The sequence below is a fragment of the Podarcis tiliguerta genome (assembly GCF_965153285.1).
Source record: "Podarcis tiliguerta genome assembly, chromosome: 11".
In the NCBI taxonomy this organism is placed as follows: domain Eukaryota; kingdom Metazoa; phylum Chordata; class Lepidosauria; order Squamata; family Lacertidae; genus Podarcis; species Podarcis tiliguerta.
Genome location: NC_139544.1, coordinates 46100353 through 46119713, shown reverse-complemented (window position 1 = coordinate 46119713; position 19361 = coordinate 46100353). Strand labels below are relative to the sequence as shown.

General features: G+C 43.4%; 1 protein-coding gene across 2 annotated transcripts in view; it reads right to left on the bottom strand.

Annotated features, from left to right (window-relative positions):
* Window positions 1-6853: 6853 nt before the first annotated feature.
* The window catches only part of GDNF (glial cell derived neurotrophic factor), a 33973-nt gene continuing 21465 nt past the window's right edge, over window positions 6854-19361 (bottom strand). Inside the window, exons 3-4 of one of the 2 annotated variants that reach the window (XR_014502807.1) lie at window positions 8608-11491; window positions 6854-8497 (exon numbers count right to left, since the gene is read on the bottom strand). Coding sequence is in view for 1 of the 2 variants with exons in the window: in XM_083403227.1 (XP_083259353.1) it covers window positions 10998-11491 (494 nt within the window). In the remaining variant the exon portion in view is untranslated. Of the gene's footprint in view, window positions 11492-19361 lie in introns of both variants that reach the window. The other variant, XM_083403227.1, reaches the window with a different exon arrangement.

The following is a 19361-nucleotide window of genomic DNA, read 5'->3' as shown; positions in this document are numbered from 1 at the left end:
CTGATGGTGTTTCCTGCTTGGCAGGGGGTTGGACTCGATGGCCCTTGTGGTCTCTTCCAACTCTATGATTCTAAGATGTAGGGGAAATGGCATGTAGCATATCTCAGAGATGAGGCCATTGATAGCACATGGAGAAAGAGCAGAGTTCAAACTCTTGCACACGAAGGCTACTTTTCACAGGTAGCAAGAGATGAGAGGACTCCGTGTCAACATTTGTCTTGTCCTGTGCCCCTCATATCTAAGAAAGAGATGAGCAAGCAGGAAGATAAGACCGTTGCATGAAAATCAACCTCCTCTTCCACATCCATGATTTTAAACCGACTAATGTTACAGTTATAAGGATAGCTAAGAGTGGGAGAAAAGTATCAAGGACATATTTTGATAACATACCAACAACAACAAAAAAAACCCCACCACCCCTAACTTTAGTTTGAAAAATGGGAGCAGCCCTATCGCTTTATACAGATGAAACTAAAGTGAAATTGAAATCAGCAAACTAGGAATAGCCACTCATGACTTGTAAGACATCGTCCAATTGTACAACAATAACTCAGAGCCTAAAATTAGGGGGTTGCGTAAGAGATCCACGTTTGCTTGAATAGCTCCTGTGTTGGGTTGCTGATGTCACCCATCTGTACTGATCCCTTCATTATTGTAGGGCTTAGTCAGGGAACAGAGCAGATTGAAGAGTCATGAAATCATACCCCAATTAAGCATCAGCGAAGTACCAAGCAGATGACCGATATTTAACAGACATGAGCGATAACACCATTGCGACGAGCCAAAGGTCTCCCAGCTTGCCCATTACTGGAACTGCTTCAGGGGCTGGTGCCCTCTTTGTTTCATGTTTGAAATATGGAATGTTTTGCAATATTTTGAACTATCAATCAAACAGAATCAGGGATTCTGTGAATGATGTGGGTTTATTAGGTTATTATGTAGGCTATTGAGGTGGTTTTAGGGGTGCGTAGTACCCAACACCCAGTTACAGAGACCCCAAATCCCCTCTCCAAGAATTTCACCAAATTTTAAGAAGATGTTTGCTTCCCTAGATTTTAATAGGATGTTTGCTCCCACAAAAAATCTGGTTGTACTCATTATTGTTGAGTTGCATTTCAAGCACACTGGGGGAAGGGGCGCTTATCCTGAGAGCTGATTATGCTGGGGGACAGGACAAGAAAGCCAGGGGCAGGCATTTTGTATCCATGTGTCCCCTGTTGATAGTCACATGCTCTAGAGATGCATTGAACCCACCACCCAGATATGACCTCTAGGGCATATCTGTGTGCATGCTCTCAACACCATAAATAGCCATTCCCAACATCCATCGAAAAGCAAAATAGGGACAATGTCATATCAGATGGCACAAAACAGGGATTTCCCCTGGTTAGCAAGAACAGCTGGAGCATATAAAAACTTGAAGTGAATATGAGACACACACACCCCGTCTTTAAAATATACAATTGCCACTCTTGCCACAAGTATTTTCAAGTGCAACTGGGATAAAATATCCATTCCTGCATCCTTCATATTTGATACCAAGCATGTACCATCTGATAGTCATAGCCAACTATTTAAAATGCCTTAAGCACGAGCTTTTAGGAAAGCAACAAGGTTAAAAAATAGTGCAGAAGGAGGGGAAACTCCGTGGTATTGAGTAATGAACAGGGAATTAAAAAGAAGTAAGTCAGCTCCTCCACTTCCTGAGGAATGAGACTTGACAGTTTACAAAGAGCTGGTAATAAAACCCATGAATGAATGAGCACCAGAGGATGGGCTTTGACATGAAGCAACCCATTAGTGGTGAGGCCATCGCAATATTCGGTAACTTATGCGGCTGGATGAGATGAATAAATTTAAGAGTGAGCCCAAGGGATATATTGGCAGAGGAGGGTACATTTGCATTTGGGGCAGGTGTTACTATACATTGGAGAAAAAAAACTTGATGTGGTTTAGTCTTGAAGTACATTTTAGGGTTCGGTGTTACACTGTCTGGAAACATGGAAGAGCAAATGAAATCTATAGTTTGGATTCCCAAGACAAGTTAACTTAAGGAAGTCCATGGAAAGAAATGTTGCTATTCAGACTTCCCACCTGCAGCCCCCTGAGTCAATTCTGTGCCACATTTCTCTGATGTAAATAGGGGCAATCCTGTTCAACAACAACAACAAATTATATTATTTATACCCTTTAACTTTGATATAATGCCTTCTTGCTTTTCTGGATGGAGGCTAGAAAGGACAGAGAGAGAGAGAGAGAGAACACTAGCCTTCACTGCAAAGATAAATTTTGCATTTACTGCCCTTCCCACATTTTGCAGAAACTTGTGCATTTTTACGAAAATCCTTATGAAAATCCATCTGCATTTTAGTATTGATTTCTAATAAACACATTTTATATGCAGTTTTGACTACTGTGCACATGTTAGCAAGCAGTTTACTCTAACACAACACATTTCTCTCTGCTGTTGTCAATAATACCGTATATATTTGTGCACTTTCCCCTGATCTATGCATTGTCGGTAAACGCTGTTTGCTTGGCAAACTGCATAACAAATTTCAGATAAGTGTGAATTTCGCCTAAGCGTGAATTTTGAAGGATGGTTGCGTTTCGCTTCTCCTGCCATTTTGCAATGTGCAGATTGGCTTGGCTTGTTTTCAAAGGAGTTGAATTACGGGGCTCCCCCATCCCTAAATGACACACAGGCGCCCAGAGCCATTTCTCTTGTTCTACTGTCACCTCTGCTCAAGCAAGGTTTTGCAGCTTTATGGAAAGAAACCTGCAGAACTAATTCACCAGAGGTGCCCTAGGTGGACGGAGCACAATCTGAGCAAATAACAATGTCCATTTCATGCCACCATCAATTATCTGAAAGAAAGCTGGTTGGGTGGACACAGCAACAACTATCATTTAGTCCTAGCCTGGCAGCACGAGATCAAAGGAACAGCTTGAACTTAACTTGGAAATAATTCATCAGGAGCCATTTATGTAACTGAAGGGTTTTACTTGTCAGGCCCGGCAAAGGACAAACGAGATGTGTTTGGCATTGACCCAATCCCACCCCATCTTTTGAAGGACAGAACAAGGTAGTGCCTGGTGAAGGCCAGTGATTTCATAATAGGGGAATCCAAGGGCTTAAATGCTGTCCTAACACACCCACACACCAAGCAACACTTTGGAAGTTGGGAAAGCTCCTTTTTAACTGTTGGTTTCAAAGCTGCCAGTTGTCAGAGCTCCCTGGAAAGTTCGTAATGCACTTTAGCAGGCATGTCCATTTCCAGTGTCGGCCTCCTCCGAATATTAAGGAATTTGAAACGTAGCTCCTTGAACGTGACAGCACTTTATGTTCCAGAGTCCTAATTACACTCACACACAAACGCTGCTACTTGCCAAATGAAAACCAGAGCAAATGCATATATCATGACAGCGTTAAAACTGCAGGAGGTGCATTTGAGTTGACTGTTTCAAGCCTATCTTGGCTTGGGTCTCTGGCTTCGGCTGTCTTGCCCAAATTCCATGGTAAAACCTATTTGGGATCAGTGTCTTTTAGCAGGCTGGTTCTGAGCTGGGGAATGATTAGCTGCTGCATAAATCCGATTCTCACAAATATTATTTTTGAATTCTTTAGGGTCTGAATTGGACCTGATTGTGTCAGTCGACCAAGCGTGAGATCATTCCTCCTTCATTGCATCATTTCACAGTTCTGCAAAGAACTGCATTAAAATGGCCCAGTCAAATGGAATGGCCTCAATGTGCCATTCATGAGGCACTAATTTTTAGTGATTTGTGATCACTATTCCACTTGAATCCTACATGGAACACTCATTATGAGCTTTCTCCACAAATGACTTGTGGGATATATACCTAGCATGCTTAAGTCTACTTAATGCATGAAGGGGTTAAGACCATAGAGTAAGCTCTCCTGCCAGGCTTGGCTCACCTTGGGAGGGACTAGGTAATGAAGCCTTTGTTCTTCTTCAGTCTACCTGAGGAGCTCAACATGTGGTTGCTCCAAGCTCAGACCGCATGGCTCTCACAAACCATTCTTGAGTTCTATTCCCAATAATTTAGAAACTTTTACCACTTTGGAACTAAACTAAGTTTTACTGCCTCTGCAGCTTTTTCTGACTGCTGCATGGACAAGCACATGAACCTGACCTTTGAAGAGTTTGTAAGTAAACCAATTTTTATCTTACCAAAGGTGTGGTTGTATCCTATGCTGGGGAAAGAGGGGCGTTTCTAGCTCAGAAAGGTATGTTTTGAAGGTCTAAAAGCCTATATCCCACATTTTACTTCACTGAACATTTTTTAAACCTCTGCTGGGGTTCTCTCACCAAAGAACACTTGTCCCAAACTTGAATCTTGGCATCCAGGAAATTTTCTCTTTATATCTATTTTTCCTTGAACCAACATAACTGCGGGTGGGGTGAACTATAGATTTTGGGTTTTGTTTTAAAATGGTTTACATTGCCTCAAAATATATTGGTCTATATACTTTATTGCAGTGTTTTTGTTGTTGTTGGAAACAGTAATTCACGAATAGGCAGGTAGCAATGTGTTGCCTAAGCTCCTCTTCAGTGTCTGCCAAGGGTCCTGAAGGCACTTGACCTCTGACTATTGCCCTATCCGTTCTATGAATTTAAGGCAATATCACACTGTTGTAAATAGTCATGGCTTCCCCCAAAGACTCCTGGGAACATAGGAAAATGCCTTACACTGAATCAGACCCAGTGGTCCATCTAGTTCAGTGTTGTCTGCACGGACTGGCAGCAACTCTCCAAGATTTCAGGCAGGATTCTCCCCCAACCCTACCTGGGATTGGGCACTCTCATACTTCTCATCTGTAGCAGAAGGGGAATGGTGGAAGAAGACAGAAATCTGGCTGAACCTGATACTCTGCTTACATCTCAGATTGAAAAAGGACAAAGAAAAGTCATCAGTAAAGTAGTGCATGAATGAAGATTAAGGCCCATGTAACAATAGAAATGAGCTTTATTTCATAAAAAGTTTATAAAATGCATATTGTACAAAAATAAAGTCTGTAGAGAACTTTGGTTGGTTAACACAAATGTTTGAGACGTAAATTGGTGGTGAAGTTAAAATCCCAAAAGAAAGATGCTCTCTTGTTTTTGACCTTGATTTTCCGCAGAGAAAAAAATCACAAACTTTACCTTTTTCGTAGTTTCTGAATGTTAGCATTAGGCTGCCATTAGAGGTTGAGACTCTGGAAGAAAAGCTGATGGAGCAAACTATCAACTGTTAGTGAAGGCTCACTGCAAATGCTCAACTGACTCGGGTTAAGGTGCTGAAAGCTAATCTGAGCAAACAGTATGACTCAGCGATCAGGCTTTGTGCAGCCAGCACTATGCTAAGTGGCCAATGCAGACTAGAGTGAAGGTGAACATAAGAGTACAAACCAATATTCTTACACTACCAGACTGCATGTTCTAAGAGGAGCATTTATTCTAATTTGTTTGCGGGGAGATGAGATGGCATTGCATCAAAGCAAGTGTTGTCCTACACTTTCCAGTACATTTCTCCCAAAAAGCCATAATTTCACAACCTGAATTTGCTGGCATGACACTGAATCCCACCCCAAAATAGTCACAGTCTGGAAGTGCCCAAATCTTGCCTAAAGGACTGCTATTAACATCACACACATTAATTTCAAACTGAATGCGAGTGACCTTGTCTGAGTTCCAGCCTGATGTGTTGACTTAGGACAGGCATAGAGAAACTTGGCCCTCCAGATGTTTTTGGCCTACAACGCCCATGATCCCTAGATAACAGGACCAGTGGTCAGGGATGATGGGAATTGTAGTCCCAAAACATCTAGAGGACTGAGCTTGCCTATGCCTGACTTAGGAGAACAAGTCATTTAAGCACAACACATCCCAAAAGGACAATTGATCAGAAAACACCCTGGCTGAATCTGGGTTTTCTATGGGTTCATCTTAGGAAGCAAAACAGTCTTGGCTTGCTAAAAAGAACAAGCAGGATTTAGGATATGTCTAGACCAACATTTTTTCATGCAATTGGACGCAAATATTATTATTCTTTTTTTCAGGGAGGAGTGTGCGTGCATGATCTGTGTTGTCTGGATGGTGCAAAAGTGTATGTCTGGTTGTCCGGTGCATTGTCTATCCTCATGATCATTATCTATTTTTGACATCAGAGTCTTTCCCTGGACAGAGTCCAGATGAATTAAGGGCCCTTGGTTTCAGTGGAGTGTTAAGCATGTGCATAAATGCCACCCATTGAAACCAATGGAACAGGATCAAAGATGTGATATACAGCAAAGAGAAGCAAAACTAGTAAAAAAAAAAAAAAAAGAAATGTGAAAAGAGATCCTGACCTGGATGCACTCTTAGTGACTTTTTTCAATATATTTAGAGCTCTTGCTATAGAAAGCATCTCTTTTCTTTTTTAAAAAAAGTTCATTATGCAACCCTTGCATACCAAAGAATGCTGCTGTAGATTCAGCAAAGCATATGCATACTTTGATGCTCTTTGACTTAAAAATAACGTGCTTGCATATATTTTCCCACATAGGACTAATTGCTGTTGAATGTATTTTAGTTCTAAATTAGATCATTCATCTCTCTGTTTCATTCACCATCATGGCAGGCCATATAAAACCTGGTGGTCTTCTGCTTTGACTACTAAACTCATTAAACACAGGAGACGTTGATTTGATACCTTGTAAGGGATTGCTTTCTCCAAGGTTAGGCAATTGCCAATAAATAGATGCTTTTGCTGCAACAAAGGGGTTTGTGAATTTCTGCCAGAAGGATAGAATGAGTTAGTCCTCCTAGTATGAAATGCCCCAAAATCTGTAAGACTTAACAGCCTGGATGTACATGCAGTTCATGCCTGCACTCCATAGCCAACCCAGGCTGGCAAAGTAAACTTGTGGGTGGCTTTGCTGTCACCTTCCTCTGCACATCAACGCTGGGCAGCAATTAATGCAAGCAAGAATCAAGTAAGAAAAGGTGCTTGCTTTGTGTCCTGTTAAGTGTTAGGGAGCTGCTACGTCTATATGCTGAAAGAGACAGCTTTAAGAAGGGCAGGGAGGGAAATTTCATTAAGGACTAATTCGGAATAAATTATTGACATTCATGAGGGCTGCCCATAGCTCAGTGGTTTTGAATGCACCAAGGTTTTGAATGCACAACATCTCAGGTTCAATTCTTTTCTCATCTAGGGTGACAACTTATGCATCACCAAAAACAGAAAAGAAAGAGGAAATCAAGACTGAAAAAGAGGGGGGAAAGAGGAGATAGGTTTGCATAACATTTGCATATGCTAATTGATATGTATAGATGAGGTATAGCAGCAATACACCAATAGGTACAACACCTACTGTCATAAAATGAGAAGGCAAAAAGAGCCCTATTAGAAAAATATGTATTAAATTACTCTGCTTCTTAGAATAACATTTTCAGCAACTAACACCATATTTTAAAGCCCAGGCCTTTTGCAAAGCTGCAGAAACATGTCAGATTTATCAGCACAAGTATAAAGCTTAAGTGCTCTGCAATCTTTCTAGCCATATTGTGCTCTCCATTGAGGGTAATGTAACAGTAACTTTAAAATGAAACAAAACTATCAACTTTCTGCGAACCTGCTTCATTGATGATAATATAAAGCTTATGGGGATTGGTTAAATTTCATCTGACAAAGAAAATGGTTCAAAATCTGTTGATGGGGACCCTCCAGCCAAAAGGTGAGGACTTTCAACTCTAGGTCAGTGCAGTGGGACATGGTTTTAAATACATGCTTAATTCTCCCATTGAAGTCAATGGGAATTCAATTTAGCAGGATTATACTCTCTGCTTTCCCCTACCCATTATTCTAGCTAATGTTACATAGTATTTGGGGTGTGTGTGTTAATGATGAGGTTGTGGACTCTGATCCGAGCTCTAATCAGCTGCAATTGTTTGTGGTTTTGGATGGGGATTTGCATTCAAATATGTTTCAAAAAGACTTAGCTGAGCATCACTTCTAAATATCCCTGAGCATCCAGAGTTTCATCTATAGAATCTTCATGCACACACGCGTGAATTCATGGTTACATCTCATTATTTTGGATTGGGGTGATCAGTCATTGATTGATTGACAGCGCTCCCTGCTCCAGGAGAAATTGCAACTAATTGAATGAGTTCAGTAATGAAACACATCGCCATGTACAGGGTGGGACGAGAACAAAGGACTTGAACCCAAGTCTTTCCCCCCAGATCTTCCTCCTCTGCTGCCCTTTTTTAATCTAAAAAAAACACCAACACTTCACTTTGCTTACAGGGCTGCTGCACTTGCTGTAAAGTACTCTGTTGGTGAGACCCCAGGCATCCACCATCTTAATTTGCTCATAAACCTAAATTTTAATCTATACATATCAATCAGCATATGCAAATTTTATGTACTTTACAGTCACAGGCCTGCGTCTTGAGTATTTAAAGTACCTAGGACTGCATTCAATAGTTCCAGGAGTGGAACGCTAGCAGACAGATGAATTTTAATGTTGTACAACAGAGGGATTCTCCATACCAACTACACTAGTGGAAACTTATTGCACAGTCTATTGTGCACCAGATTCGATTGTGCAACAAAGCTACCAGCAATCTGCTTATGCTTTCTCTTGCACAGCAATGCTCCACTAACACCAAACAAGAATACCGCCAAGACCGTGTGTGTGTGTGTGTGTGTGTGTCTGTGTGTAGAGGTACTACAGAACTGGCCTACCAGTTGTGAGGTGATTTTTCATTCAAAAGGTAAAGTAAGTGATTTTTTTTTTTAAGTTAGCATTTCATATATCAACCATGGACCGTTGTTCCCAGCATCTGTGTCTCATTGTTAACTTTGGCACCTGTTTTGAAGAAAGAAGCTTTAATAAATAAAGGAAAGGAAACTCAAGACCGAACCGTAATAAATAATAATCATCATAATAACTTAAATCTCAATAAATATTTTCTCTAGATTTGTCTCTGACCGGATGCATTGCACCAAGTAGTCTTTGTTCACTCACGACGACCTCAAATAGAAACGTAGTCCTTTAAGTAAGTGACCTTTAGTCCTTTTTGTAAACCAAGAAGAAAAAAAGATCCACATTTTTTTTTCATGGCGCAGCCGAGGCAGGAGCAAGTGGTTAAAAACACAACTTGTATTCAGAGAGAAGATGAAAAGAAAACTCTTATTTCTCCCCCCAATTCCGATAATCATGCTTGAGTTCAATTCGCAACTTTTGTGTTGGAACTGCTTTTCAAAAGCGGGTGGAATTTTAGCTAGCTAACTGGAAGCCCTGCTCTCCAATATACCAACGGTGCAATCCTGTTCGTATCTACTAAAAAAACCAAATCTCAACAGGATCAATGGGCCTTATCCCCACGTAAGCAGGTATAGAATGGCAGGCTAAAAATATTTTTGCTGACACCTTAGGCTTGCTACTCAGGTTACCTCTGTGGTGTGAGAGCTTTGAGAGTTCCACGACTTCCTGCTCCTCCAGGTAACATGAGAAACCCAGTACAGTGGTACCTCGGGTTACATACACTTCAGGTTACATACACTTCAGGTTACGGACTCCGCTAACCCAGAAATATTACCTCAGGTTAAGAACTTTGCTTCAGGATGAGAAGAGAAATTGTGCTCCGGCGGTGCAGCGGCAGCAGGAGGCCCCATTAGATAAAGTGGTGCTTCAGGTTAAGAACGGACCTCTGGAACAAGGTACTTAACCCGAGGTACCACTGTACATGGAAAGTCTGTTCCTCTCCATTCTCACGTTAACCTAATTTTGTGAAAGCTGATACATTGAGCAGAGAAGCTACAGCATAGCTGGCGGGTTTCTCCTGACTCTGACTGTGCAAGGAGGAGAGGACTTCATAATATCCTGGTGGGAACAGACAGGAGTGGTGCTGCTGTGGTTTCTATAATACCAGGGGATGCTGCAGGCACGCCAACTCTAGGGGGCAGAGGTGCCATCAGCCCCCTCAATATTCCTTAGCAGGGAGCTCAGCCCCCCAAATATTAAAGGGGTGGAAGAGTCCAAGCCGCCAAGCATGGTCAAAAGGCAGGTTCCTTCTGGGCATGAGAGAGAGGAGGAGCTGCAGCCAATGAAGGCCTCCTGCCAATGACGCCTCGCCTCTTGATGATGCGTGTCGTGCACATGACATCACAGGCGCGCGCCAGGCAGCTGAACCTCCCCAATTGTTGACCCAAGGCAGTGCCTGGGGCAAGCTGAGTAGCAGGCTTAAGAGTCCCACATTCTACTACCTTGCTACTTCACTTCTTTCCATTTTCCGGCCTGCTCTGCCTCAAGTGGCAAATTCACCATTGATATTCGCCGCTGAAATTCGCCGGCAGGTATTTGCACCCGCCGTTTTAACTGGTTTTCGTGTTTTAACATTTTTCTATGCTTTAAATCATTGTATTATTATTTTTTTAGTGAACATCTTATCCTTTTTTGTAAACCGCTTTGAGGCTTCTGTGACAATCTAGCGGTATATAAATTTTATGGAATAAATAAATAAATAAAGGATCCCCCGCCTCTCTGCCCAATTTTTTGGGGTCAAGGCCAGTGGCGGATGGTTGTTACTTCCAATTCCGTAACAGAAAAAACCCAATCTCCGACAGAGATTGTGTTGTTAAGCACCTGCCTTGCCAGGGTTTGCTAACAGTGGATCGCCTTAAAGCAAATGTTGTAAGTCTCTTCCATCCATCTTGGATCTCTGCCCCTGAGCATTGATGCTTATTTGCCTTCCTGTAGAAACAAAACGCCCCAGCGGTTGTATCCTATCCAATTCTCCTATGTTGGATTTCTAACAACCAGGCTCCCACAATTATTATTATCATTATTATATTTAGATTGATTTATATCCCGTCTTCTTGTTGTTGTTCTCCCATATGCTTGGTCCTCTTGCCTTCCTCTGAAGCCATCGTTCCATCTTCTTGGGAGCCTTGGACCCTTCTTTAGCAGGAATGCAATATCAAACCCAAAAAGGATGTCAGACACACCCACATCTTTTCGCGGAATGTTTTTTCAGTATGTGATAAGTTGATAGGTCATCATCCAAAAACGAAACATCATCATCGTAGGCAATGGGTCTGCAACAAGGCTGTGGTCTGATTTTGTCACTGGCCAACTTTCTGTTTTGGGTTAAATTGTTTAAAATTTGGTCATACACGGTTACAGCGGACTCGCAGGAACCACTACAATACCGGAAAATCAACTCTTCTTTGGTGTTGTATCCCAAGCCCAAGTCAGTCACATTTAAGTGCATCTCAGTTAAGACACAATCCCGGTTTCTTCCCTTCGGATCTCTCCGTCCTTTTCTGCTGCTGGAATTATTATTGTTCTTTGCTGCACGTTGACGGTTTCTTTCCCTTTTGGAGCTATATGGCGTTGGTTTATCTGGTGACCTCTTCAGGATTTTTATAGTGGCTTGAATGAAATCTTCTACGTCACCAAGCCGCTTGGGATAATCCTCAGAAATATTAGCTGTTTTGAAAATACAGAGAGAAAATAGTTTGTCAGATGAAGGTATATTGGGAGGAAGAACCTCTTTTTATATACAGGCGTGTATATATGTGTGTCTATCTATCTATCTATCTATCTATCTATCTATCTATCTATCATCTATCTATCATCTATCTATCATCATCTATCCTGTCATACCTTGGTTGTCGAACAGAATCCATTCCAGAAATCTTTTCGACTTCCAAAGATGTTTGACAACGAAGGCACAGCTTCTGATTGGCTGAAGGAGCTTCCTGCAGCCAATTGGAAACCACGTAAGCTGCGTCGGACGTTCAGGTTCCAAAGAACATTCTCAAACTGGAACGCTCACTCTGGGTTTCTGGCGTTCAGGAGCCAAAGCGTTCAAGTCACAAGGCATATGGACGTACGACTGTAGTACACACACACACACACACACACACACAGAGGCATATTTTATATACTTGCATGCTTTCTCTCTGAATGCACAATTCTTCTCAGAACATTATTTAAATGCATCTTTTGATAATTGCGGCTGCAATCCTATGCACACTCACCTGGGAGCAAGTCTGAATGAACTCAATGCATAGGACTGGTTTGTAGCTCAGTTCAGACCTGCACGTTAAAGCAAGAGGAGCAGACCACCTAAATTCACCATGGTAGCATTCCTCAAGCACCCCTTCTCTGCAATGTATGAACCAGTGTTCCCCATCACACATTGGGAGGTTGTGTTTGGATCCAACCCATCTTCCCTCTGCATCTTCCATTCTTCTTGGTGTGCCATGAGCAGAATACCTTTAGAGAGGACTGTACCATGAGCAGAATACCTTTAGAGAGGACTGTATCAAAAGAGGCTTGGGGACTGAATGTGGCCCTGCAAACCTCTCTAGCTGACCTTTGGGTCTGTCCCCAGACCAGACCCCTTCCCAGGCACATCCACTTCTGGCCCTACCTTACATTCCCTTGTGTGCTTTTCCTTGGACACTGATAATGTCTCTTTGTGGAAGATGGTTAAAGTGAGAAGTGCCATCTTGCTAGTTACTCTGAAAGATTTTGAAGCATTTTGTAAGGCACCAACCAGATCTTAAGCACATTTGGGCTTGTAAATGTGATCATCCTTTTATCAGTGGGAAAAAGCCCTCTTTGCACTACACTCATGCTAACCCTATCTTGTTAAATATGTGTTTGCCTAGCTTAACATTAAGAGAGATAATTTGCTTTATGAACAAAACTTGATTGTCCCCCTCTTAAAAGAGCAAATCCAAACAAAGTTGTGTTGGGGTGTGTGTGTTATAGTTATTGTTTTTGACATTGATACGTATTTTTGTGTTTTTATGTTGTAAACCGCCATGAGATCCTCAGATAGCGAATTAGTGTAGAAAATAAAATAAAATAATAAATAAATAAATAAATAAATAAATAAATAAATAAATAAATGGGACTGCACTTTCTTCAAAGAAAAGCTTTTTAAAAGAAAAAAATCTTGCATGGTCATGGTGAGGAATGTGTGCTGGTTTTTAGTTGGGGTACTGTTTGGGAGGGTTGTAGCAGGGGAGATTGTTGCTGTTACTGATTAATTTTTTGTATCCTTATTTTTAAACCTTGCTTTGATTTATGTGGAAATTGTTCAGTTTGGTTGTGTACTTTTTGATGTGTTTTGTTCATTGTTTTTGACTACCATGGTTATATTTGTAACTATGTAATTTGTTTCATGCTGTAAGCCACCTTGAGCAGGGTTTTAGCTGTGGAAAGGTGGCATACAAATACATGCGGCCCCCAAGAAGTTGCGCAGAAGAGAATCTGGCCCTTGAGCTGAAAAAGTGCTCCCCGGCCTTGCCTTAAACAAATATCCTCCCTGCCCTCCCTGACCCCAGTATATTTAGATGTTCATCAACCGCTGGCCTGTGAAAGCGCATGAAATCAATGAGCCGTTCTCATCTTTTCACCTTCCCGCAGCCTGGTTTGAAATGAGCAGACGTAGCAGGTTAGGAAGCAGAATATAATCCTCGCGTTACAAGCCCTTCTCAGTAATGGACGTTACCAGAAAGGAATCAAAATTCACCTGTTGGCCTTCTGAAATGGTGACGGGGCTTAAGCAATTAAAGGAACTTCTCGTATTAAGAAGAGGCTTCGGTGAAATGGAGACCCGTCAGCGGCATTCGTTAACGGAATATAACATCAAAGATGCTGAGATCAAATAATCTTTAAATGATTAATGGTGTTCAGGTTCATTATCTTCCTTGCTGGCTCACCAATGTGTCAGAGGAAGAACAGAGGGCAAGCTTTCCTCCATCTTAGAATTCCCACAAAATCTGACACTCTCACTGGTGTCCTCTCTCTCTCTCTCTCTCGCTCTCGCTCTCTCGCTCTCTCAGGTGGCATGTTAAATGTCCCGAGGCAGTACTGGAACAAGCCAATACTTTGGGGCAGGAGGAATAAGAACTGAAGTCGCTTAGTTAGTTGTCCCCCTCCACCATTATGGTTCCAGTTGCATCTCCCTTATCAGGTGAGAGGGCGAGGCCGAAACAGGCTAGTTTTAAACTCCAGATATAACGAATGCTTCAATATAACCTGTAGCCTGTATACACATTTAAAGCTCATACATTAAAAGAACCACGGGAACTGTGGTTTATCCTTTGGAGAGTTACAGTTCTCAGGACCATTAATATAAACTGCAATTCCCAGGGGAAGTTGTGTGCTTTAAATACCTGGTGCGTAAGCAGCCATAATCTCACACTTTAGTCCAAGAAAATGGAAGGGTCTACAAGAGTTGGGTTTAAATCTCTCCTCAGCCACAGCCTAAAATGTCCATCTGCAGGAATTATATTCTTACATTATATATTGGATTTCTTAACTGCCCTTCACCATAAGGTCAAAGGGCAGGTGGGTAGGTAGATAGGTAGATACATACAGATATATCTCAACACATTAAAATCAGATTATGACTGCAGGGTCCAGGTTGGTTCATATGGTGAAGGTGGTCCTTGTGGTATTTATTACAGGTAAGGTGGGCCCTGAAAACACACTTCTCAGGTGTCAATGGCCAGGTAAAGAGATGTGTCTTTTGTACTCGCTGAAAGCTGTATAGTGAAGAAGCGAGACACACCTCTGTTGGAGAGGGAACTCTACAGGTAAAGGTAAAGGACCCCTGGATGGTTAAGTCCAGTCAAAGGCGACTATGGGGTGTGGCACTCACCTCGCTTTCAGGCTGAGGAAGCCAGAGTTTGTCCACAGAGAGCTGTCCAGGTCATGACTAAACCACTTCTGGTGCAATGGGACTCCGTGACAAGTGCCAGAGCGCATGGGAACACTGTTTACCTAACCTGCCACAGTGGTATCTATTTATCTATTTGCACTGGTCTGCTTTTGAACTGCTAGGTTGGCAGAAGCTGGGAGAGAGCAATTGGAGCTCACCACCGTCGAGTGGATTCAAATTGGCAAGCCCAAGAGGCTCAGTGGTTAAGACCTATATTTACCTTTTACTTATGACTTCATACAGCATGAGCGACCCTTAATTTAAACCTACCCAGACCTGATGACCATTATCTGAGAACTTTCTTCATGTGCCTCCTCTACGAGAGGTCCAAAGGGTGGCAACACAAGAAGAGGCCTTTTCTGCAGTGGCTCCCTGTTTGTGAAAAGGTTTCCCCCGGGATGTTTGGATTTTTATCTTGTATTTTTATGAACTGCCCTGATATCTACAGACGAAGGGCAGTATACAAATGTAATAAATACTAATAAAATAATTTTAAATAGAAACAGGGGAACTATCCAGAGGTTAATACTGATGGAAGTATTTTACATTTATAAATCTCAAATGACATCTGACAACAGAAGAACCCGCCATCTAAAGCTGAGTCAACCCCAGTGACACCTCAAGTTCTGGGTACCACAGTTCAAGAAGGACACTGACAAACTGGAACGTGTCCAGAGGAGGGCAACCAAAATGGTCAAAGGCCTGGAAACGATGCCTTATGAGGAATGGCTAAGGGAGCTGGGCATGTTTAGTCTGGAGAAGAGGAGGTTAAGGGGTGATATGATAGCCATGTTCAAATATATAAAAGGATGTCACATAGAGGAGGGAGAAAGGTTGTTTTCTGCTGCTCCAGAGAAGCGGACACGGAGCAATGGATCCAAACTACAAGAAAGAAGATTCCACCTAAACATTAGGAAGAACTTCCTGACAGTAAGAGCTGTTTGACAGTGGAATTTGCTGCCAAGGAGTGTGGTGGAGTCTCCATCTTTGGAGGTCTTTAAGCAGAGGCTTGACAACCATATGTCAGGAGTGCTCTGATGGTGTTTCCTGCTTGGCAGGGGGTTGGACTCGATGGCCCTTGTGGTCTCTTCCAACTCTATGATTCTATGATTCTATGATTCTAAGTGTGGCGATGGTAGAGATGTCTGATTTTCATGAAAGGGAGAAAGAGATGAAATATCCCCACTCCTCCCAGTAGTCTTCAGGTATCAGAGCCATGTGCAGGAGGGAAGTGGTAATGGGGATACAGACTGTAAGAGGCAGGAGGACTTAGCACCTCTCACACCCCTAAAAACTGCCCCTCCACACCCAATATATCCTACTTGGGCAGACCAGAGTTTAAACAAAAATACAGTGTAGAGTGGTACCTCGGGATAAGAACGGGATCCGTTCCGGAGCCCCGTTCGCATCCTGAACAGAATGTAAGAGGTGACTGCGCGACTGCACATGCCACGTCTTGCCACTTCCGCGCATGCGCACGATGTAATTTTTGACCATCTGCGCATGCGCGAGCGGCGAAACCCGGAAGTAACGTGCTCTGTTACTTCCAGGTCGCTGCGGAGCACACCCCGAAAATACTTATTCTGAAGCGTATTTATCCCGAGGTATGACTGTACTTCAGTTTCCATATTGGAAACCAACATCCAAATCCCCGCTCTGTTATGAAGCTTAATTTCCTAAGCACAAGCAGGATCTCATTCAGGAAGTGAGAGGGTATTTATATCTGCCCAATCGAGCCACGGTCAACCCGCAGGTGGATGCATATAGCCCTAGTTGGATGAGCGCTTAGCGGCTGCAAGCGGTGCTGCCCATGCAGTTCCTCCCCTCGATCTGGCTGCCAGGACTGCATGCACAGAGCCCTGTTAGGAAATAAGCGATAATGCCAGGCAGCTATTTGGGGGGATGCCGGGCAGGGGAGGGGAGGGGAAGCACTGGATTTAGTTCTGCTTCTGCCTACTGAACAGCTGATCGGCATGATTCTTTCATTGTGCACAGACAGACTTGGCCGCCCGGTGAAAATGCCGTCTGATATGTGCCTATGTGTGTGTGGTCTTCACCTGTTGCCCGCTGCTTCCTCCCAGAGTACACTTGATTCCCCCTCGGACACGCAGCCGCCGGACTGCATGTCGGCCTGCATGGCGCAGGAAAGGGCTTTGATGAAGCACTGAAGGAAGTTGCCACCTGTCCACCTCTGCTCCTTGCAAGCCATCGTGAGAGGCAAAGGAAGCTTTCGACAGATGGCGAAGAATGGTTTCTTCAGGCCGCTTATGCGAGTGGCAAACAGAATAACGGAATTTTGCAAGGCAACCCAAATTCTGCTTGCAGAATAAATTGCGCACGCAGGAAACACTATGCAGATGTGCGTCCTTTTTTTTGCATAGGCAGGGTCAGTCAGCCATGAGCAAAAGAAAGAAATTCAGTAGCTGAGAGCTACAAAACTGGAATGTTTGATTTTGCAGTAAAACAGTTTAGGGAGCAAAGGCCCATTAAATGGTTCTGCACCAACCCAGAGGCAGATCTCGGTTGGAGTGCGGCAGGACTCTGTCCTAGACCCTGTGCTTGTCAACTTTTTTTTAATGACATGATTTGGATAAGAGTATAAAGGGAATGCTTTTCAAATTTCAAATGACATGAAGCTGGGGAGGGACAGAAAACAGAGACTAAATGGTCTTGACTGGCTGGCATGCCAGGCCAAGGCCAGCAGGATGAACTTTGAGAAGGCTGCTCCATCACCTTTTACACGGGAGCAAATTTGACCCACAGAGGAGCAGTTCTCAACCTGTGGGTCCCCAGATGTTGTTGGACTACAACTCCCATCATCCCTGAGCTCTGGCCTTGCTAGCTAGCGGTGGTGGGAGTAGCTGGCCTTCCATAGAGGAAGACTCTTGGGCTCCCTTTTGCATAGAGAAGGGTGGGTAGGACAACGATCCCATCACTGTGGTGGACAATTGCTTAAGGGAAGCTGCTTCCCTTCATAGAGCAGGCAGTACCGTCACCAGGGTCGCGGGTGGCACTGTGCTCTAAAGCACTGAGCCCCTTGGGTTTGCCGATCGGAAGGTCAGCGGTTTGAATCCGCACGACAGTGTGAGCTCCCGCTGCTCTGTCACAGCTTCTGCCAACCAGCAGTTTGAAAGCACACCAGTGTAAGTAGATAAATAGGTACCACTGCGACGGGAAGGTAAACAGTGTTTCTGTGCACTCTGGCTTCCGTCATGGTGTTCCGTTGCACCAGAAGTGGTTTAGTCATGCTGGCCACATGACCCGGAAAGCTGTCTGTGGAAAAACCCTGGCTCCCTTGGCCTGAAAGCGAGATGAGCGCCGCAACCCCATAATTGCCCTTGACTGGACTTAACCATCCAGGGGTCTTTTGCCTTTGACCTTTACCTTGCTACCCTCACCTTCTACATTCAGAGCCTCTGCAATGACCCGTTCACCCCACTTTCGGAGCCATGAAGAATGAATCAGTCACTTGGGGGCCAAGTAGGAATTTTGGGATCAACCTCCAATTGGCCTTGATATTTTGTGTGAGACAGAGGTATATAAATACTTTTATGAATTAAAATAAGGCTGCCAAAGGTGGCTTCTAAAGGAAGGGCGACCTGAGATTACATAGGATCTCCTATCTATTTTCATAAAAAAAGAAAAGCGACTTCACAAGACACCCAAGCATTCCCTCGTCTATGCTCTGGGCCGGAGGGCGAGGAGGGTGGAAGGAGAAGGGAATGGAGACAGTTAGGTCTTTTGGTCAACGTGCATCATTGCTTGAAAGGAAATGTGGCTTCTCTCCAAAACGTGAAGAGGGAAACCCAGGAAAGATTCCAGTGGGAAGAGAGCGAGAGAGGAGGAGGATCAGACGAGGCAGAAAGCGAAAGAATGCAGATGTGGTTTTCCATCTGCTGGGAAGATGCTGAGAAGGCAAAAGAGGCTTGAGAATCCCTCTCTCTCACAGGAAAGCAACAGTGGAGAGGACTGTGTGATTTGCAGCAACAATAATTACCCTGGGAGCACAGTGCCCTATGCGCTGCAATGAGCATGGGTGGCCTGCGGAGAAGGGAAGTGGGCGTATGTGGCATATTCTGGGCAGGCCCGTGAACCTGACTGTGGCCCGCTCAGTCTTGTAGCCTGCTGTGTGCTTCTTTCCATCCTCTTTATATGTCCAGCTGTCCTTTGTCAACAACAAATTGTCGCTGATTTTTGTGTTGAATATATGCTAAATGGTAATTTATGGACCTAATAGGTATCTAAAACCATTTGCACATAACATCATAGGAGCCTACACAACACAAAACACTGTTGCTGTATGCAGGTTTTATTTTATTTGTTTTTTATATTTTGGAAATGTACATCCTTTTTTTTATTCCTTTAACTTTTTTGGGGGGGGGGGTGGCAAGAGAGTGGGGCCCTAAAGCTATAGCTTGTTTAGCTTATACGTAATCCGGCACTGGGCTGCTGGACATTAGGGACCAACTTTCAACTTCACATTTAGATACAACTACTAAGTGTAGCTAACCCTTTTGGTCTCCTACTCATTTTGCTCCACTGATGTGGAGGGGAACTGGACTGTCAGTAATTTGTGGCAATCCTATTTCTGGTAGCTGGTGCTTCTAGGTGATTTGG